The sequence below is a fragment of the Ornithorhynchus anatinus genome, chromosome 5, assembly GCF_004115215.2.
Source record: "Ornithorhynchus anatinus isolate Pmale09 chromosome 5, mOrnAna1.pri.v4, whole genome shotgun sequence".
NCBI lineage: Eukaryota > Metazoa > Chordata > Mammalia > Monotremata > Ornithorhynchidae > Ornithorhynchus > Ornithorhynchus anatinus.
In genome coordinates, this window is record NC_041732.1 from 104566390 (window position 1) to 104585965 (window position 19576).

Below are 19576 nucleotides of genomic sequence, written 5' to 3' on the forward strand. Positions count from 1 at the left end.
GGGTCTCTGAGCTCACGGAGTTCGAATGTCGAGGGGAAATTCAAAGACGTCACGATTTCGAGCCCCAAGATTCATTCGGTCGCATTTTTGGAGAGTTTAGGGTGTGCAGGGCACTGTGCTAAGCGCTTGGAAAGTACAACTGGGCAACAGGTATTCATTCGTTCGTTCAACAGTATTTTATCGAGCGCTTACTATGTGCAGAGCACCGTACTAAGCGCTTGGAACGTACAATTGGGCAACAGATAGAGACCATCCCCACCCGACGACGGGCTCACGGTCTAGAAGGAGGGAGGCCGGCAACAAAACGAAACAAGTAGACGGGCAAAACAAGATCCCACCATCTCAGCGGACTTCGCATTTCATCGAGTCTATTGGTCTATCGTCCTCCCCCAAACGCTTATTTCAGCGCTCTGCACACGGTAAGCGCTCGATGTGGCTCAGTGGAAAGAGCCCGGGCATGGGAGTCAGAGGTCATGGGTTCAAATTCCAGATCGGCCGCTTGTCAGCTGTGTGACTGGGTGACTTCTCTGGGCCCCAGTGACCTCATCTGGAAAATGGGGATGAAGACCGTGAGCCCCAACCTGATCACCTTGTAAAAAAAAAAAAAGTTGGTATCTGTTAAGCGCTTACTATGTGCAGAGCACTGTTCTAAGCGCTGGGGTAGACACAGGGGAATCAGGTTGTCCCACGTGAGGCTCACGGTCTTCATCCCCATTTAACACATGAGGGAACTGAGGCCCAGAGAAGCGAAGGGACGCGCCCACAGTCACACAGCTGACAAGTGGCAGAGCTGGGATTCGAACTCATGACCCCTGACTCCAAAGCCCGGGCTCTTTCCACTGAGCCACGCCGCTTCTCGCTTGTATCCTCTCCAGCGCTTAGAAGGGTGCTTTGCACATAGTAAGCGCTTACCGAATGCCATCATTTATTTAAATACTATTGATTGAGTACTCCTCCTGCTTGGAGGGTAGGGATAAATAGGCTAGGAGAGGTGATAAGTAGGCTGGCTCGTTATTATTAATGGCATTTATTAAGCGCTTACTATGTGCCAGGCACTGTACTAAAAGCCGGGGTGGAGACGAGCAAATCGGGTTGGACGTAATCCCTGTCCCACATGGGGCCCACCGTCTTAATCCCCATTTTATCGATGAGGTCACTGAGGCCCAGAGAAGGGAAGTGACTTGTCCAAGGTCACTCAGTAGACAAGGGGTGGAGCCGGAATTAGACGCCCCCGCTCCGAGACTGGGCACTGTCGTTCTTTCAGTCATTCCTTCGGTTGCGTTTGTTGGGCCTTCGCAGCGTGGAGGGCACAGTACTGAGCACTTGGGAGAGTATAATAGAACAATAAACAGACACATCCCCAGTCCACCGTGGGGTGGTTACAAGAAAATCGAGTTGGACGCAGTCCCCGTCCCCCGTGGGGCTCACGGGCTCAGCGGAAAGAATCCGGGCTTGGGAGTCAGAGGTCGTGGGTTCTAATCCCGGCTCCGCCACTCGTCAGCTGTGTGACTTTGGGCAAGTCCCTTCACTTCTCTGAGCCTCAGTGACCTCATCTGGAAAATGGGGATGGAGACTGGGAGCTCCATGAGGGACAACCCGATCCCCTTGTATCTCCCCCCCCCGCAGCGTTTAGAACAGCGCTTTGCACACAGTGAGTGCTTAACGAATACCAAAATGATGATTATTGTCATTAGGGGTCGTCTCGTACTCCCCAGTCGCTTAGTCCAGTGCCCTGCACACAGTAAGCGCTCAATAAACGCGGCCGGATGAATGAACGGGCCGACGGACGGGAGGAGCTTTTCCCGTCGGACGTCCTCCCGGTTTTCCCGCCTCGCCCGCCCACCCGGCCGGGGGGGACCCCCGACACTCACCACGGTGCAGCAGAGGGGCCAGAACCACCAGAGCAGAGCCAGGGCCAGCAGCAGGAAGAGGATGAGAAGCGCCAGGAGCAGGATGGTGCCGTCCGACTGCAGAGAGACACATTCGTTCATTCCATCGTATTTATTGAGCGCTTACTACGCGCAGAGCGCTGGACTAAGCGCTTGGAACGGACAATTCGGCAACAGAGACGATCCCAGGGGACCAAGGCTCAATCCCCGGAGGAAACCGACTCCCCCTCCGGCCGCGCGGCCTGGCGGGTAGAGCCCGGGCCCGAGAGTCAGAAGGACCTGGTTCAAATGATCAGGCGGTCGTATTTACTGGACGTCGACGGGGTGCTGAGCTCCACACTAAGCGCTCGGGAGAGGACGACGGCGCCTTCCCCATCGATCCATCGAATGATCAATCGATCGCTGGTATTTATTGGGCGTCGACGAGGTGCTGAGCTCTATACAAAGCGCCCGGAAGAGGACGACGGCGCCTTCCCCATCGATCCATCGGATGATCAATCGATCGCTGGTATTTACCGAGCCCTTATCACACTTGGGACCCCGCTCAGCCCTCGGGAGTGGACACTGGAATCGGTAGCCCTGGTGGATCCGACCAAAAAATCGCTCCATCGGCGATCGCTGGTATTTACTGAGCGTTGACGGGGCACACGGTACTGTGCTGAACGCTCGGAAGAGGACAACAGAGTGGGTAGACTCGTTCCCTGGCCTAGCGGTCAATCAGTCGATCGGTCAGTCAATGAGCCGATGGTACCTATGAGGGAAGCGGCGTGGCTCAGTGGAAAGAGCCCGGGCTTGGGGGTCAGGGGTCACGGGTTCGAACCCCGGCTCCGACATATCAGCTGTGTGACTGTGGGCAAGTCACTTCCCTTCTCTGGGCCTCAGTTCCCTCATCTGTAAAATGGGGATTAAGACCGTGAGCCTCGCGTGGGACATCCCGATACCCTGTATCTCCCCCAGAGCTTAGAACAGTGCTCTGCACATAGTAAGCGCTTAACAAATACCAACGTTATTATTATTATTATTATTATTATTATTATTAAGCGTTGACGGGGCGTGGAGCACTGTGTTATAAGCACTTGGGGAGGACGCGGAGGGTGGGTAGACCTCTTCGCTTCCCGAAGGATCGATCGATCGTCTTCACTGAGCGCTTTCTGTGTGCGCAGCGTCGTACTAAGCGCTTGAGGCTGTGTGACTGTGGGCAAGTCACTTCCCTTCTCTGTGCCTCAGTTACTCATCTGTAAAATGGGGATGAAGACTGTGAGCCCCACGTGGGACAACCTGATTCACCTGTGTCTACCCCTGCGCTTAGAACAGTGCTCGGCACATAGTAAGCGCCTAACAGATACCAACATTATTATTATTATTATCGAGGGAGTAAAATAGGGGTTGGTAGATAGGTTCCCTGCCCTCAGGGAGCTGATAATCCACAGGGGGAGATAGCATTAATATGAATAGAGAAGGAGCGTGGCTCAGTGGAAAGAGCCCGGGCTTGGGAGTCAGAGGTCATGGGTTCGAATCCCGGATCCCCCACTTGTCAGCTGTGTGACCTGGGCAAGTCACATAACTTCTCTGTGCCTCGGTTACCTCATCTGTCAACTGGGAATTAAGGCTGTGAGCCTCACGTGGGACGACCTGATGACCCTGCAACTACTCCAGCGTTTAGAACAGTGCTCTGCACATAGTAAGCGCTTAACAAATACCAACATTATTATTAATAAAGAAATTACGAATATAAACGGTGCGGGGCCGGGGGGACGGGGATGAAGAAAGGGAGCCAGTCGAGGAGACGCAGAGGGGAGCGGGAGGAGAGGAAAGGAGGGCCTAGCACATAAGCCAGAGCTTAGAACAGTGCTCGGCACACAGTAAGCGCTTAATAAATACCGTCGTTATAATAGGGAGCTTACAGTCTAAAGGGGGAGATGGACATTAATATAAGTGATTTATGAGACTGAATTTATAGATGGGTAGACAAGCTCGTTGGGGGCAGGGGATGCGTCTCTTCTACTGTCCTGATGTACTTTCTCAAGCGCTCAGTAGAGTGTTCTGCACACTGTAAGTGCTCAATAAATACGACCGATCGACTGACCGAAGGCGCAGCGTGGCCTAGTGGGTAGAGCCCGGGCCTGGGAGTCAGGAGGTCACGGGATCTAATCCCGGCTCCGCCCCTTGTCCTCTGCGTGACCTCGGGCAAGTCACTTAGCTCCTCCGGGCCTCGGTTCCCTCATCTGGAAGATGGGGATGGAGACCGGGAGCGCCACGGGGGACAGGGAATGGGTCCAACCCGATTTGCTTGGATTCACCCCAGCGCTTAGTATAGTGCCTGGCACGTAGTAAGCGCTTAACAAATACGGGAATTACTATCATCACTGTGGGGATGAGGGTGGGGCGGCTGTTAAATGCCAAGTGTTTAGATGACACAGAAGGGAAGAGGGAGCTGGGGAAAAGAAGGTTTAATCAGGGAATGCCTTTTGGAGGAGAGGTCCCCTCAAAAATGATGATAATAATAATAATGATGGTATTTGTTAAGCGCTTACTATGTGCTAAACACTGTTCTAAGCGCTGGGGGGGGGTTACCAGGTGATCAGGTTGTCCCACGTGGAGCTCACAGTCTTCATCCCCCATTTTACAGATGAGGTAACTGAGGTACAGAGAAGTGAAGTGACTTGCCCTAAGTCACACAGCTGACGAGCGACAGAGCCGGGATTAGAACCCGTGACCTTGGACTTCCGAGCCCAGGCTCTTTCCACTGAGCCACGCTGCTTAATAACTTGGGTATTTAAAAGGAAATCTTCCTTCGTTTACAGAGTTCCTCCCAGGCCTTTAAAAAAAATCCCTCGTGCCCTAGAGGTAATAAGAATAATAAAATAATAATAATAAATAATAAAATAAGGTTGTTTTAGTATTTGCTAAGCTCTTACTAAGGGCCAAACATTATACTAATGAGAATGAGGTTGGACGCGATCCCCGTCCATCGAGGGGCGGCAATCTAAGCCGGGGGGAGAAGAGGGATTGAATCCCCATTTTCCAGATGAGGGAAACGAGGTGCAAAGAAGTGAAGTGACTCGCCCAAGGTCACACAAGAGACAAGTGGGGGAGACAGGATTGATGATGATGAAGATGATGGTATTTGTTAAGCGCCTACTATGTGCCAGGCACTGTTCTAAGCGCTGGATTGGAATCCGGGTCCTCTCACTCCCAGGCCCGGGATCTTTCCAGGAGGCCACGCTGTTGGGTGTGACTATCTGCCAAGCATTGTGCTGGGCCTGGGAGCCAGAAGGACCTGGGTTCTAATCCTGAATCTGCCACATATCTCCTGTGGAACGTTGGGCAAGCCACTTCACTTCTCTGGGCCTCAGTTCCCTCATCTATAAAACGGACATTGAGACCGTGAGCCCCACGTGGGCCAGGGATTGTGTCCAACCTGACAACCTTGCGTCTATCAAGCAGCGTGGCTTAGTGGCGAGAGCCCGGGCCTGGGAGTTAGAAGGTCATGGGTTCTAATCCCGACTCCGCCATTTGTCTGCTATGGAACCTCGGACAAGTCACGTCACTTCTCTGGGCCTCAGTTCCCTTATCTGGAAAATGGGGATGGAGACCATGAGCCCCACGGGGGACAGGGACTGGTCCAACCCCATTTGCTTGTATCCACCCCAGTGCTTAGTACAGTGCCTGACATATAGTAAGTGCTTAACAAATCCTATAATTCTTCTTCTTCTTATTGTCTGACCCGGAGCTTGGAACGGTGCTCGGCACATAGTCAGTGCTTAACAAATACGATCATTATTATAACTGTTATTGTTGTTATTATTATTATTATTAATAATAAGCACCTAGTACATAAGCACTACCTGGGTAATAATAATAATAATAATCATCATGTTGGTATTTGTTAAGCTCTTACTCTGTGCAGAGCACTGTTCTAAGCGCTGGGGTAGACACAGGGGAATCAGGTTGTCCCACGTGGGGCTCGCGGTCTCAATCCCCATTTTACAGATGAGGGAACTGAGGCACAGAGAAGTGAAGTGACTTCCCCACGGTCACACAGCTGACAAATGGCGGAGCTGGGATTCGTATCCATGAGCTCTGACTCCAAAGCCCGGGCTCTTTCCACTGAGCCACGCTGCTTCGGGTAAGGACAGAGTGAGTACCTAAACACTCGGGGGTGCAGACTCAACTGTATAGATGACACAGACGGGGAATGGAGGGGATTAAGGAGCCGAGAGATTAGAGCGCACTGTACTAATCGCTTGGGAACGGGCGCCAGATTCTGAGTATCCCTTTCCTGCCCGGGCCTGGGAGTCAGAAAGTCATGAGTTCTAATCCCGACTCTGCCACTTGTCAGCTGGGTGACCTTGGGCAAGGCACTTCACTTCTCTGGGCCTCAGTTCCCTCATCTGTCAAATGGGGATCGAGACCGTGAGCCCCATGTGGGGCAGGGACGGTGTCCAACCCGATTAACTTAGAACGGGGCTTGACACATAATCATCTTCAACGATTATTCCTATTAATTATTCTTATTATTATTAAGCTCCGCTCTCACAGGTGGGCTGGGCAGGTGCAGCTCAAAGGCAGACCACCCCCTACGGATGTCTCTCGGCTCCTGGCCGGGCGGTGAAATGAACCCAGGAGCCCTGGCTTCCGTCACCCCGGGCTCCCCAGGGGTGTCAGCTTGCAGCGGGGGGGGATCCGAAGCCCAGGTGGAGGTGGGCGGGAGGCTACTCCCCTGGCCAGGGTCTCTGCCGGCGCTGGCCAGATCAGCGGCTGACCCGGTCAGAGAAGGGAGAGGCCCAAGCCCTGGTGTTGGGCTTGGCCACCTCTGGGGATGTGCAGGAATCTGATTTTGGGGAGAATAATGCTTTCGGACGTCACGCGCTGTGAATAAAGCCCCAGGAACCCAGAATGGGCCTAAGCCAATTGCTGACTACAGAGTGGACTTCGCTCACTCGATGCGAGGTGTCAGTGACCATAGAGTACTCCCTAATGACCGTAATTAAGACCTATAGACCATAGAATAGGCTCCGCTGACTCTACGCTAGGCCTCAGTGACCAAAGGGTGATCCATAATGACCAGAGTTAAGACCCACAGACCACAGAGTAGGCTCCGCTGACTCTACGCTAGGCCTCGGGGACCATAGAATAGTCCCTAATGACCACAGTTAGGACCAACAGATCATAAAGTAGGCTCTGCGGACTCCATGCTAGGCCTCAGTGACCACTGAGTAGTCCCTAATGACCAGAGTTAAGACCAACAGACCATACAGTAGCCTATGCTGACTCTACGCTAGGCCTCAGTGACCAAAGACTAATCCCTAATGACCAGAGTTAAGACCCACAGACCATAGAGTAGGCTCTGCTGACTCTACGCTAGGCCTCAGTGACCATAGAATAGACCCTAATGACCACAATTAGGACCCTCAGACCATAAGGTAGGCTCTGCTGCCTCCATGCTAGGCCTCAGTGAGCACAGAGTTGTCCACAAAGACCAGAGCTAAGATCAACAGACCCTACAGTAGCCTATGCTGACTCTATACTGGGCCTCAGTAACCAAAGAGTAATCCCTAATGACCACAGTTAGGACCCACAGACCATAAGGTAGGCTCTGCTGACTCTATGCTAGGCCTCAGTGACCACAGAGCAGTCCCTAATGACCAGAGTTAAGACCAACAGACCGTACAGTAGCCTATGCTGACTCTATACTAGGCCTCAGTGACCAAAGAGTAATCCATAATGACCACAGTTAAGACCCACAGACCATAGAGTAGGCTCTGCTGACTCTACGCTAGGCCTCAGTGACCATAGAATAGTCCCTAATGACCGCAGTTAGGACCCACAGACCACAAAGTAGGCTCTGCTGACTCCATGCTAGGCCTCAGTGAGCACAGAGTTGTCCACAAAGACCAGAGTTAAGATCAACAGACCCTACAGTAGCCTATGCTGACTCTATACTAGGCCTCAGTAACCAAAGAGTAATCCCCAATGACCAGAGTTAAGACCCACAGACCATAGAGTAATGCTCTGCTGACTCTACCCTAGGCCTCAGTGACCAAAGAATAATCCATAATGACCAGCGTTAAGACCCACAGACTACAGAGTAGGTTCCTCTGACTCTACGCTAGGCCTCAGTGACCATAGAGTAGTCCCTAATGACCACAGTTAGGACCCACAGACCACAAAGTAGGCTCTGCTGACTCTATGCTAGGCGTCAGTGAGCCAAGAGTTGTCCACAGTGACCAGAGTTAAGACCAACAGACCCTACAGTAGCCTATGCTGACCCTATACTAGGCCTCAGTGACCAAAGAGTAATCCCTAATGACCACAGTTAAGACCCACAGACCACAGAGTAGGCTCCGCTGACTCTACGCTAGGCCTCGGCGATCATAGAGTAGTCCTTAATGACCGCAGTGAAGGACCCACAGACCAGAGCGTAGGCTCCGCTGCCACTAGAATAGTAAACTCTAGACCGTAAGCTCGTTGTGGGCAGGGAATGTGTCTATTTTTTGTTCTATCGTCCTCTCCCACGTGCGTCGTCCAGTGCTCTGCACACAGTAAGTGCTCAATAAATAGGACTGACTGAATGAATGAATGGCTGAACTCTGTATTAAGCCCCAGTGACCACAGTGACTATTAGGCTCTAATGACCATAGTGGAGGACCCAAAGATCGTAGAGCAGGTGCAACTGACTCTATACTAGCCTTCGGTTGATTCTCGTCTCCTTAAGGGTGTCTTTTAGAGAAGCAGCGTGGCTCAGTGGAAAAGAGCCCGGGCTTGGGAGTCAGAGGTCATGAGTTCGAATCCCGGCTCGGCCACTTGGCAGCTGGGTGACTGTGGGCGAGTCACTTCACTTCTCTGTTCCTCAGTGACCTCATCTGTAAAATGGGGATGAAGACTGTGAGCCTCACGTGGGACAACCTGATGACCCTGTATCTCCCCCAGAGCTTAGAACAGTGCTCCGCACATAGTAAGCGCTTAACAAATACCAACTTTATCATTACTGTAAGCCCGTCCAACGGCAGGGACCGTCTCTATCTGTTGCCGACTTGTTCATCCCAAGCGCTTAGTACAGTGCTCTGCACATAGTAAGCGCTCAATAAATACTAAATACTATTGAAGGAATTACTGCACTCCCCCACTGTCCTTCCTGTCTCACAAGCCCGTAACCATGACGTTCTTTGACTCCTCTCTGTCACCCAACCCCCATATTCAATCCGTCACCTAATCCTGTCGGTCCCACCATCGTGACATGGCTAAAATCCGCCCTTTCCGCTCCATCCAAACAGCTCCCATGTTAATCCAATCCCTCATCCTCTCCCGCCTGGATGACGGCATCGGCCTCCTCGCTGACCTCCCGGCCTCCTGTCTCTCCCCACTCCGGTCCCTACTTGGCTCTGCTGTCCGCATCATTTTTCTACAAAAATATTCAGGACATGTCACCCCTTACCCCCTCAAAAAACTCCACTGGCGGCCTATCCACCTCCACATCAAACAGAAGCTCATCACCATTGGCTTTGAAGCCGTCCGTCCCCCGGCCTCCTCCCGCCTCCCCTCCCTTCTCTCCTCCTCCTCCACCCTGGGCCGCACGCTCCGCTCCTCTGCCGCCGCTCACCTCCCCCCCGGGCCTCCGGCTCGTCCGTCCCGTCACCAACCCCTGGGCCCACGTCCCTCCTCCGGCCCGGCTCGCCCTCCGGCCTCAAATCCCACACACAATCCCTCTCACCCCACTTCAAAGCCCTACTGAAGGCCCATCTCCTCCAGGAGGCCTTCCCTGACTGTGCCCTCCTTTCCTCATCTCCCACTCCCTTCTGCGTCTCCCTGACTCGCTCCCTTTGCTCTTCCCCTCTCCCAGCCCCACACCGCTGATGTCCGTATCTCTCATTTTATTTATTCGTATCGATGTCTGTCTCCCCCCTCTTAGATTGTGATCTCGTGTGGGCAAGGAATGTCGATGCTTTTTGTTGTGCTGTACTTTCATTCATTCATTCAATAGTATTTATTGAGCGCTTACTAAGTGCAGAGCACTGTACTAAACGCTTGGAACGGACAATTGGGTAACAATCCCTGTCCACCGACAGGCTTACAGTCTAATCGGGGGAGACGGATGGACAAAAACACTACACCTTAATCGCAGTAAATAGAATCAAGGGGATGGACACCTCATTTAGGGCTTAGTCCAGTGCTCTGCACACAGTAAGCGCTCAATAAATACGACTGAATGAACGGTAAGCGCTCAATACACACGATTAGTTGATTTCCTGATTGAAAGCTATTACTCAGATTTGTGAACTCTATGTGGGACAGAGACTATGTCCATCCTGAATTAACTTGTATCTACCCTGGTGCTTAGCACAGTGCCAGGCACCTAGTAAGCGCTTAACAAATACCACCGTTATTATTATTATTACTATTTGATATATGCCCCCTCCTCAAGTCCACCACACTTAGGTAACTATATTTGAAGTATATATCATAAATGATCTATGATTTATGATATAAATATTTATGATTTAATGCCTGTCCCCCTGCTTTAGGTTGTAATCTGTCTGTGGACAGGGAACACGTCTGCCAACTCTGTTGTAACGTCTCCGCTAATTCTGCTGTATTGTGCTCTCCCAAACACTTATTACAGTGCTCTGCGCGTAGTAAGCACTCAATAAATACTAAAGAAGGAATGAATGAATGAAAGCGCTTAACAAATACCACAGTTATTATTATTATTATTATTATTATTATTATTACTTTTTGATATTTGCCCCCTCCTCAAGCCCACCACACTTAGGTAAATATATTTGAAGTATATATCATAAATGATCTATGATTTATGATATAAATATTGATGATTTAATGTCGTCCCCCTGCTTTAGACTGTAACCTCGCTGTGGACAGGGAACGTCTCTGCCAACTCCGCTGTAACGTGTCTGCTAATTCTCTTGTATTGCCCTCTCCCAAGCACTTATTACAGTGTTCTGCACTTAGTAAGCGCTCAGTAAATACTAACGAACGAATGAATAAATTAAAGCACTTAAATACCACAGTTATTATTATTACTATTACTTTTTGATATTTGCCCCCTCCTCAAGCCCACCACACTTAGGTAAATATATTTGAAGTATATATCATAAATGATCTATGATTTATGATATAAAAGTTTATAATAATAATAATAATGTTGGTATTTGTTAAGCGCTTACTATGTGCAGAGCACTGTTCTAAGCGCTGGGGTAGACACAGGGTCATCAGGTTGTCCCACGTGAGGCTCCCAGTCTTCATCCCCATTTTCCAGATGAGGTCACTGAGGCCCAGAGAAGTGAAGTGACTCGCCCACAGTCACACAGCTGACAAGTGGCCGAGCCGGGATTCGAACCCATGACCTCGGACTCCCAAGCCCATGCTCTTTCCATTGAGCCACGCTGCTTCTCTAAAAATTTATGATTTAATGTCTGTCTCCCTGCTTTAGACTGTAACCTCGCTGTGGACAGGGAACGTGTCTGCCAACTCCGTTGTGACGTGTCTGCTAATTCTCTTGTATTGTCTTCTCCCAAGCACTTATTACAGTGTTCTGCACATAGTAAGCGCTCAGTAAATATGACGGATTGGGTTCTCCCAAGCACTTAATACAGAGCTCTGCACAGAGTAAGCGTTCAGTAAATATGACTGATTGATTGATTGTGCTCTCCCATGCACTTAGAACAGTGCTCTGCACATAGCAGGCGCTCAATAACTACGATTGATTCGTTGACTGTACTCTCCAAAGCAGTTAGTACAGTGCTCTGCACATAGTAAGCGCTCAACAGAGGATGAAGATGATAATGTCGGACGGGCATTGCTTTTCTTTTGGAACAGCATCCGGAGAAATGCTTTCGGCGACACTTGAGATCCTTTCGATCACGCAGTCATCTTTAGAGAAGCAGCGTGGCTCAGTGGCAAGAGGCCGGGCTTGGGAGTCAGAGATCCTGGGTTCGAATCCCGGCTCTGCCACTCGGCAGCTGTGTGAGTGTGGGCGAGTCACTTCACTTCTCTGGGCCTCAGTGACCTCGTCTGGAAAATGGGGATGAAGACCGGGAGCCTCACGTGGGACAACCTAATTGACCCTGTATCTACCCCGGCGCTTAGAAACAGTGTTCTGTACATAGTAAGTGCTTAACAAATACCAACATTATTATTATTATTTAGTGAGTGCTTACTGTGTGCAGAGCACTGTACTAAACGCTCAGGAAAGCACAATACAACATCAAACAGGTACATCCCTGCCCACTACAAGCTTGCTAGCTTACCTACGACTACGACCCAAGTCCCTATTGTTCTTTTCTGTCCGTCTCCCCCGACGAGACCGTGAGCCCGTCAAAGGGCAGGGACCGTCTCTATCTGTTACCCGTTTGTCCATTCCAAGCGCTCGGTCCAGTGCCCTGCACATAGTAAGCGCTCAATAAATACCATTGAATGAATGAATAAAACATACTCTAAAATGAGCTGAAGGCTGAGGGGTTTGAGTCGGCTTTGAAGCTCTGCATTTAGAAACCTGCAAGCCACCACATCCAGTTCCAGGAAATCTCTTTTCGTCTTTTTTCCTTCGACCAGTTGGAAGAACAATCTGACCCGTGGCGTACTGTTCCTGTTTGTTTAACCCACTGACCTGCTCGCCCTGACATTCTTTTTTTTTTCTTTTCCTCCAAATGACACCCCTCCTGGCCCGGAATTGGTATTTCTAAATCCTCTGATTCCTTGAGAATCATAGGAAACCCCATTTTCACTCCTTTAGCCTTGGCCTTTGGACTGGCTCCCCGAACTTAGGGCATCCCATCTGTCGGAAAGAGCCCGGGCTTGGGAGTCGGAGGTCATGGGTTCGAATCCCGGCTCTACCACTTATCAGCTGGATGCGTGTGGGCAAGTCACTTCACTTCCCTGGGCTTCAGCGACCTCATCTGGAAAATGGGGATGAAGACGGTGAGCCTCACGTGGGACAACCCGATGACCCTGGATCTACCCCAGCACTTGGAACAGTGCTCTGCACGTAGTAAACGCTCAACAAATACCAACATTATTATTGATTGACACAAGCTAATCAGGTTGGACACAGTCCCTGTCCCACATGGGGCTCACCGTCTTCATCCCCAGGGGCCTTTTGAGGCCTCCAGGAGGCCTTCCCGGACTGAGCCCTCCCTTTCCCGCTGCTCCTCCTCCCCTCCCCATCACCCCGACTCCCTCCCTCTGCTCTCCCCCCTTCCCCTCCCCACAACATCGTGCATATTTGTACAGATTTATTGCTCTATTTATTTTATTAATGATGTGTAGATATCTGTGATCCTATTTATCTATTTTGATGGCATTGAAGCCTGTCTACTTCTTTCGTTTTGCTGTGCTGTCCGTCTCCCCCCTCTGATAATAATAATAATAATAATAATGTTGGTATTTGTTAAGCGCTATGGCAGAGCACCGTTCTAAGCGCTGGGGTAGATACAGGGCAATCAGGTTGTCCCAAGTGAGGCTCACAGTCTTCATCCCCATTTTACAGATGAGGCCCAGAGAAGTGAAGTGACTTGCCCACAGCCACGCGGCTGACAAGTGGCAGAGTCGGGATTCGAACCCCTGACCTCTGCCTCCCAAGCCCGGGCTCTTTCCACTGAGCCACGCTGCTTCCCCTAGCCACGTTGCTAAAGTCCCTGTCCCCGTCCCCCCCCGCCGTGGGGCTCACAGTCCCAGTGGGAAGCGAGGCCCAGAGCGGTGAAGTGACTTGCCCAAGGTCACACAGTAGACAAGCGGCCGAGCCGGGATTAGAACCCGTGACCTTCTGACTCCCAGGCTCTCTCCACTACGCCCTGTCCTCCTTCTGGGCAAGGAATCGTGTCTACCGCTCAGCCGTGCTCTCCCAAGCGTTCAGTACAGTGCTCTGCACACAGTAGAGAGTCCTTTGGGGGCAGAGATCGCGTTTATCTACTCTGTTGTGCTCTCCCAAGCATCCAGTACAGTGCTCTGCACACAGTAGACTGGAAGATCCTCGAGGATAGGGATTGTGTCCGCTCACCCTTTTGGGCTCCCCCAGGTGCTCAGCACAGCAAGAGCTCAATAAATACCATTTATCGATTGATTGATTTATCATTTTCTCTCTCGCCTAGGAGAAGCAGGAGGCGCTTGAAGGAAAACGCAATTTTGAAGACACTTTCCCTCTCCTTTTCTACTCTCAGACGAAATGGAATTTCAAACCCCGGTCAAGCATTCTTTAGTGGCTTGAAGATAAAAGTATTGAGAGGCTCTTTCCAAGACAAACGAGCCTGCAAAAATAATCGTGTGTTTTTCTGGATATTTTCAGCCAGAATTGGGCCGAAACTGGGCCGAATAGAGCCGCTAACATGGTCTTTCCTTCGCTTTATCTGTAAAGAGATCCAGGGATTGGACTCTGGGCTAGGCCATAGTTATTTGAGAATAATAGCAATAATAATAATGTCGGTATTTGTTAAGCGCTTACTATGTGCAGAGCACCGTTCGAAGAGCTGGGGGAGATACAGGGGAATCAGTTTGTCCCACGGGAGGCTCACAGTTCATCCCCGTTTTACAGACGAGGGAACTGAGGCCCAGAGAAGTGAAGTGACTCGCCCACGGTCCCACAGCTGACAAGTGGCAGAGGCGGGAGTCGAACCCATGCCCTCTGCCTCCGAAGCCCAGGCTCTTTCCGCTGAGCCACGCTGCTTCCCTAGTAATAATAGTGGCATCTGTTCAGCTCTTGGTTTGGGCCAAGCGCTCTTCTAAGCGCCGGGGGGAGATACAAGGTCATCAGGTTGTCCCACGAGCGGCTCCCAGTCTTAATCCCCATTTTACAGATGGGGTCACTGAGGCCCAGAGAAGTGACTTGCCCACAGTCACCCAGCTGACGAGTGGCGGAGCCGGCATTCGAACCCAGAACCTCTGACTCCTGAGCCCGTTCTCTTTCCACTGAGCCCTGTAATAGTGGTCATTCATTCATTCATTCTATTTAATCATATCGACTGAGCACTTACTGTGCGCAGAGCACTGTACTGAGCATCGGGGGAGTACGATATAATAGTAAACAGACACATTCCCCGCCCACAACCAACGTACAGTCGAGAGGGTGACCCGCCCGAGGTCCCGCAGCGGACAGGGGACGGAGCCGCGATTAGAACTCTGGTCCTCCGACTCCCAGGCCCGGGTTCTAATAATGATGATAACAATAGTGCCACTTGTTCAGCGCCTACTCTGTGCAAGGCACTGTACTAAGCGCTGGGGTGGATCTAAGCAAGTCGGGTTGGACACCGTCCCTACCCCGCACGAGGCTCACCGTCTTTATCCCCAAGACTGTAAGCCCGTCAATGGGCAGGGACGGTCTCTATCTGTTGCCGAATTGTCCGTTCCAAGCGCTCAGTACACCGCTCTGCACGTTGTAAGCGCTCAATAGATACTATCAATAAGGCTGATATTTGTTAAGCGCTTACTATATGCAGAGCACTGTTCTAAGCGCTGGGGTAGACAGAGGCTCATCGGGTCGTCCCCCGTGGGGCTCCCGGTCTTCATCCCCGTTTTCCAGATGGGGTCACTGAGGCCCAGAGAAGTGAAGTGACTCGCCCACCGTCCCCCAGCTGCCAGGTGGCAGAGCGTATTGACCTGCGGGGCTTTCGCAACGGCTAAGTACGGCGCTCGGCACACGGTAGGCGTCCGATAAATACGACCGACTGACCGACACCCAGCGAGCGGGATTCGAACCCGCGACCTCGGACTCCCAAGCCCGGCCTCCTTCCACCGAGCCACGCCGCCGAGGCCCGGAGAAGTGAAGCGACTTCCCCAAGGTCCCGCGGCAGACCCGGCGACGGAGCCGGGATTGGAACCCAGGTCCTTCTGACTGCCGGGCCCGGGCTCTGCCCGCTAGGCCTCGCCGCTTCTCCCTCAAGAGGGACTCCTTCCCGGCGGGTGGTTCCGTTCATCTAAAAAGAGTTCGTGAAAAAGAATCCCGGGGGCCCCTCTCTAAATGTTGGCAGTCTTCCTTCCAGCAACCGGAAGGGCCACGCTGTCACCCAGCTTAACTCCCTGGACGGGATCCCAAGCCGAGATAGGGAAGCGCCAGGAATTTCGGCCAAGGGGGCCGGTCGGCTGTGTACCGACCTCCCGGACTGTGCAGACTCCCAAAGCCGCGTCTGATTCGGGACCATGGGGACGGGGGACGGGGGGTGGGGGGGGCGGGTGATCCCGGACCTTCGAGGAGCCGCGTGGGGGTGGGGGAGGTTGCGTGGGGCTGAGGAAGACGCCCCCCCCATAAACCGTGTGGGGTGTCGGCCCGAGAGGAGGCAGCCGGGACGAGGAGGAGGTCGCGTCTGGAAGGGGGAAGCGAGGTGACCTCCTTTCAGAGAGGAGTGAGCTCGAAGAATAATAATGATGACGATGACGATGGCATTCGTTAAGCGCTTACTACGTGCAAAGCACCGTTCTAAGCACAGGCGAGGAGCAGAGTGATCGGGTCGTCCCCCGTGGGGCTCCCGGTCTTCATCCCCATTTTGCAGATGAGGGAACTGAGGCCCAGAGAAGTGACTTGTCCAAAGCCACACATTTGACCGGCAGCAGAGCTGGGATTCGAACCCGTGACTTGTGACTCCCAAGCCCGGCCTCTTGCCACTGAGCCAGCCGGCTTCCCCGCGGATTTCTGTCCGTCCCCTTCCCGAAGGCGCTCGGCCACGACGACCCCTGGGTCGTCCCGGCCCCGTTTCGAATCCTCCCAGGCTGGCGGCGTCCGCAGGCCGAGCCCCGAGCCAACTAGCCATTTTCCCGGGGCGCGCGGACGGCAGCGGTGTGGCCTCGTGGGAAGAGCCCGGCCCTGGGAGTCAGAGGACCTGGGTTCGAATTTGACCCGATTTGCTTCTGTCCACCCCAAAGCTTAGTGTGGGGCCTGGCGCACGGTACGTGCTTAACGAGTCCCAGCGTGGCTCGGTGGAAAGAGCACAGGCTTGGGAGTCGGAGGTCATGGGTTCTAATCCCGGCTCCGTCGCTTGTCAGCCATGTGACTGTGGGCGGGTCACTTCACTTCTCTGGGCCTCAGTGACCTCATCTGTCAAATGGGGATTAACTGGGAGCCCCCCATGGGACAACCTGATCACCTTGTACCCCCTCAGAGCTTAGAACAGTGCTCTGCACATAGTAAGCGCTTAACAAATGCCATTATTATTATTATCATTATTATTATTATTATTAATCCAGGCTCTACCGCTTGCCTGCTGTGTCCCCTTGGGCAAGTCGCTTCACTTCTGTCGGAGAAGCAGCATGGCCTAGTGGAGAAAGCCCAGGTCTGGGAGCCAGAGGACTTGGGTTCTAATTCCGGCTCCACCAGTTGCCTGCTGAGTGACCTTGGGCAGACCACTTCCCTTCTCTTAGAGAAGTAGCGTGGCCTAGCGGAAAGAGTCCGGGCCTGAGAGGCAGAGGATCTGGGTTCTAATCCAGGCTCCACCACTTCAGTCAGTCAGTCGGATCTATTGAGTGCCTACTGTGTGCAGAGCACTGTACTAAACGCTTGGGAGAGCACAATATAACAATAAACAGTGACATTCACTGCCCACAGCGCGCTTACAGTGTAGAAGGGGAGACAGACATTAAAACAAATAAACCAATTCCAGATAAACGCCGTGGGGCTAGGACGGGGGGGGGGGGGGAGTGTGCCCTTGGGCAAGTCATTTCACTTCTCAGGGTCTCGGTTTCCTCCCCGGCCAGATGAGGATCGAGTACCCGTTCTCCCTCCTACTTGGTTTGCGCCCCACGTGGGACGGGGACTGTATTCAGCCCGGTTAAGTCCTAAGCAGCGTGGCTCAGTGGAAGGAGCCCGGACTTGGGAGTCAGAGGTCATGGGTTCGAATCCCGGCTCTGCCACTTGTCAGCCGCGTGATTGCGGGCGAGTCACTTCACTTCTCGGTGCCTCAGTGACCTCGTCTGTAAAATGGGGATTAACTGTGAGCCTCACGTGGGACGACCCGATGACCCTGTATCTACTCCGGCGCTTAGAACAGTGCTCTGCACATAGTAAGCGCTTAACAAATACCAACATCATCATCTACCCCGGCTCTTAGTACAGTGTTCGTCCCATAGTGAGCGCTTAACAAATAACCATAAAGAAAGGCTCATCGACTTCTAATAGAGCGGGACGAGAGAGGGGACGACCAATTCAACGGGAATATTGATTGAAAGTGCAGAGCGTTCGGTACGGAGCACTGTACTAGGTGCTCCGGAGAGTACAGGAGAATTACGACACATAATCCCTGCCCTCTCAAGGACTTTAAAGTCTACGGTGTGCAGAACACTGTACTAAACGCTTGGGGGAGTCCAACGGAGGCTAAAGACACCATCCCTACCCTCAAGTAGCTTAGATTCTTCTGCGTGCAGGACGCTGTACTGAGTACTTTTAATAACAATACTAACGATAATAGTATCTGTGAAGCGCTTACTATGTGTCAGGCGCCGTATTAAGCGCCGGGGTAGATACAAGCTAATTGGGTTGGACACGGTCTCTGTACCACCGGGGCTCCCAGTCCCCGTTTTCCGGAGGAGGTTAGAGAGGCGCAGAGGAGTGAAGTGACTTGCTCAAGGTCACGCGGCAGACAAGTGGCGGAGGTGGGATTAGAACCCACGTCCCGGGCCCGGGCTCTACCCACTAGGCCATGCCGCTTCCCACTTGGGAGAGTTATAGAGCCGGTTACCGTTGCCGACCGGACACGTGGCAGGCCGACTCCATCCATCCAATCGCATTCATTGAGCGCTTACTGTGTGCAAAGCACTGGACTAAGCACGTAGCCACAATAAGGCCCAGGCCTGCAGGGATACCTGTGGTATTTGTTAAGCGCTTACTATGCGCCAGGCACTGTTCTAAGCACTGGGGCGGATACAAGCAGATCGGGCTGGACGCCATCCCTGTCCTACACGGGGCTCCCAGTCTTCACCCCTGTTCGGCAGGTGAGGTCACTGAGGCCCCGAGAAGTGAAGTGACTCGCCCACGGTCACACAGCAGACAGGTGGAGGAGCCGGGATTAGAACTCGGGTCCTTCTGACTGCCCGGCCCGGGTTCTAGCCACGAGGCCGCACTGCTGCCTCGGTGAGCCGAGGAGGGTAGGGGAGATGCTGATTATGAGTGGTAAGAACCGGGGCTTGGGAGTCAGAGGACGTGGGTCCTAATCCCGCCTCCGCCACTCGTCCGCTGTGTGACCTTGGGCAGGCCACCTACCTTCTCTGTACCTCAACTTCCTCATCTGTCAAATGGGGATGAAGACTGTGAGCCCCAGGTGGGACAACCTGATGACCTCGTATCTACTCCAGTGCTTAGAACAGTGCTTGGCACATAGTAAGCGCTTAACAATTGCCATTATGATGATGATGATGATGATGATGATTGTTTCCCCGGGCTACTCTGGCACTCTTTCACGGGTTTCGATGAAGGTATCAACTAAGGCTCTCGCAACTAAAGTACGGAACCAATCCAGACGTCTTAGCAATTCAAGATAAAAATCACATTCTCAATCACGCGCTCTCTTGTCGTGTCTCCCCTTTCTTTCCCTCTTTCCTGATATCTCCTCTTCTCTCCAACCCGCCAGCCCTTGTTCCTGTCCCCCCTTCCCACTCCCTCTCTCTCTCTTCCTCTCTCTCTCCCTCTTTATCGTGATGATGTTGTCTTGTTTTCGTCCGTCCGTCTCCCCCGATTAGACTGTGAGCCCGGC

The 19576-nt window shown here is 52.4% G+C and overlaps 1 protein-coding gene across 1 annotated transcript in view; it reads right to left on the bottom strand.

Moving 5' to 3' along the window:
- Positions 1-19576, bottom strand: part of ANTXR1 (ANTXR cell adhesion molecule 1) — a 183986-nt gene that overhangs the window by 74943 nt on the left and 89467 nt on the right. The window contains exon 13 of the mRNA XM_029066000.2: positions 1872-1967. Within this exon, the coding sequence (XP_028921833.1) occupies positions 1872-1967 (96 nt within the window). The remainder of the gene's footprint in view (positions 1-1871; positions 1968-19576) is intronic.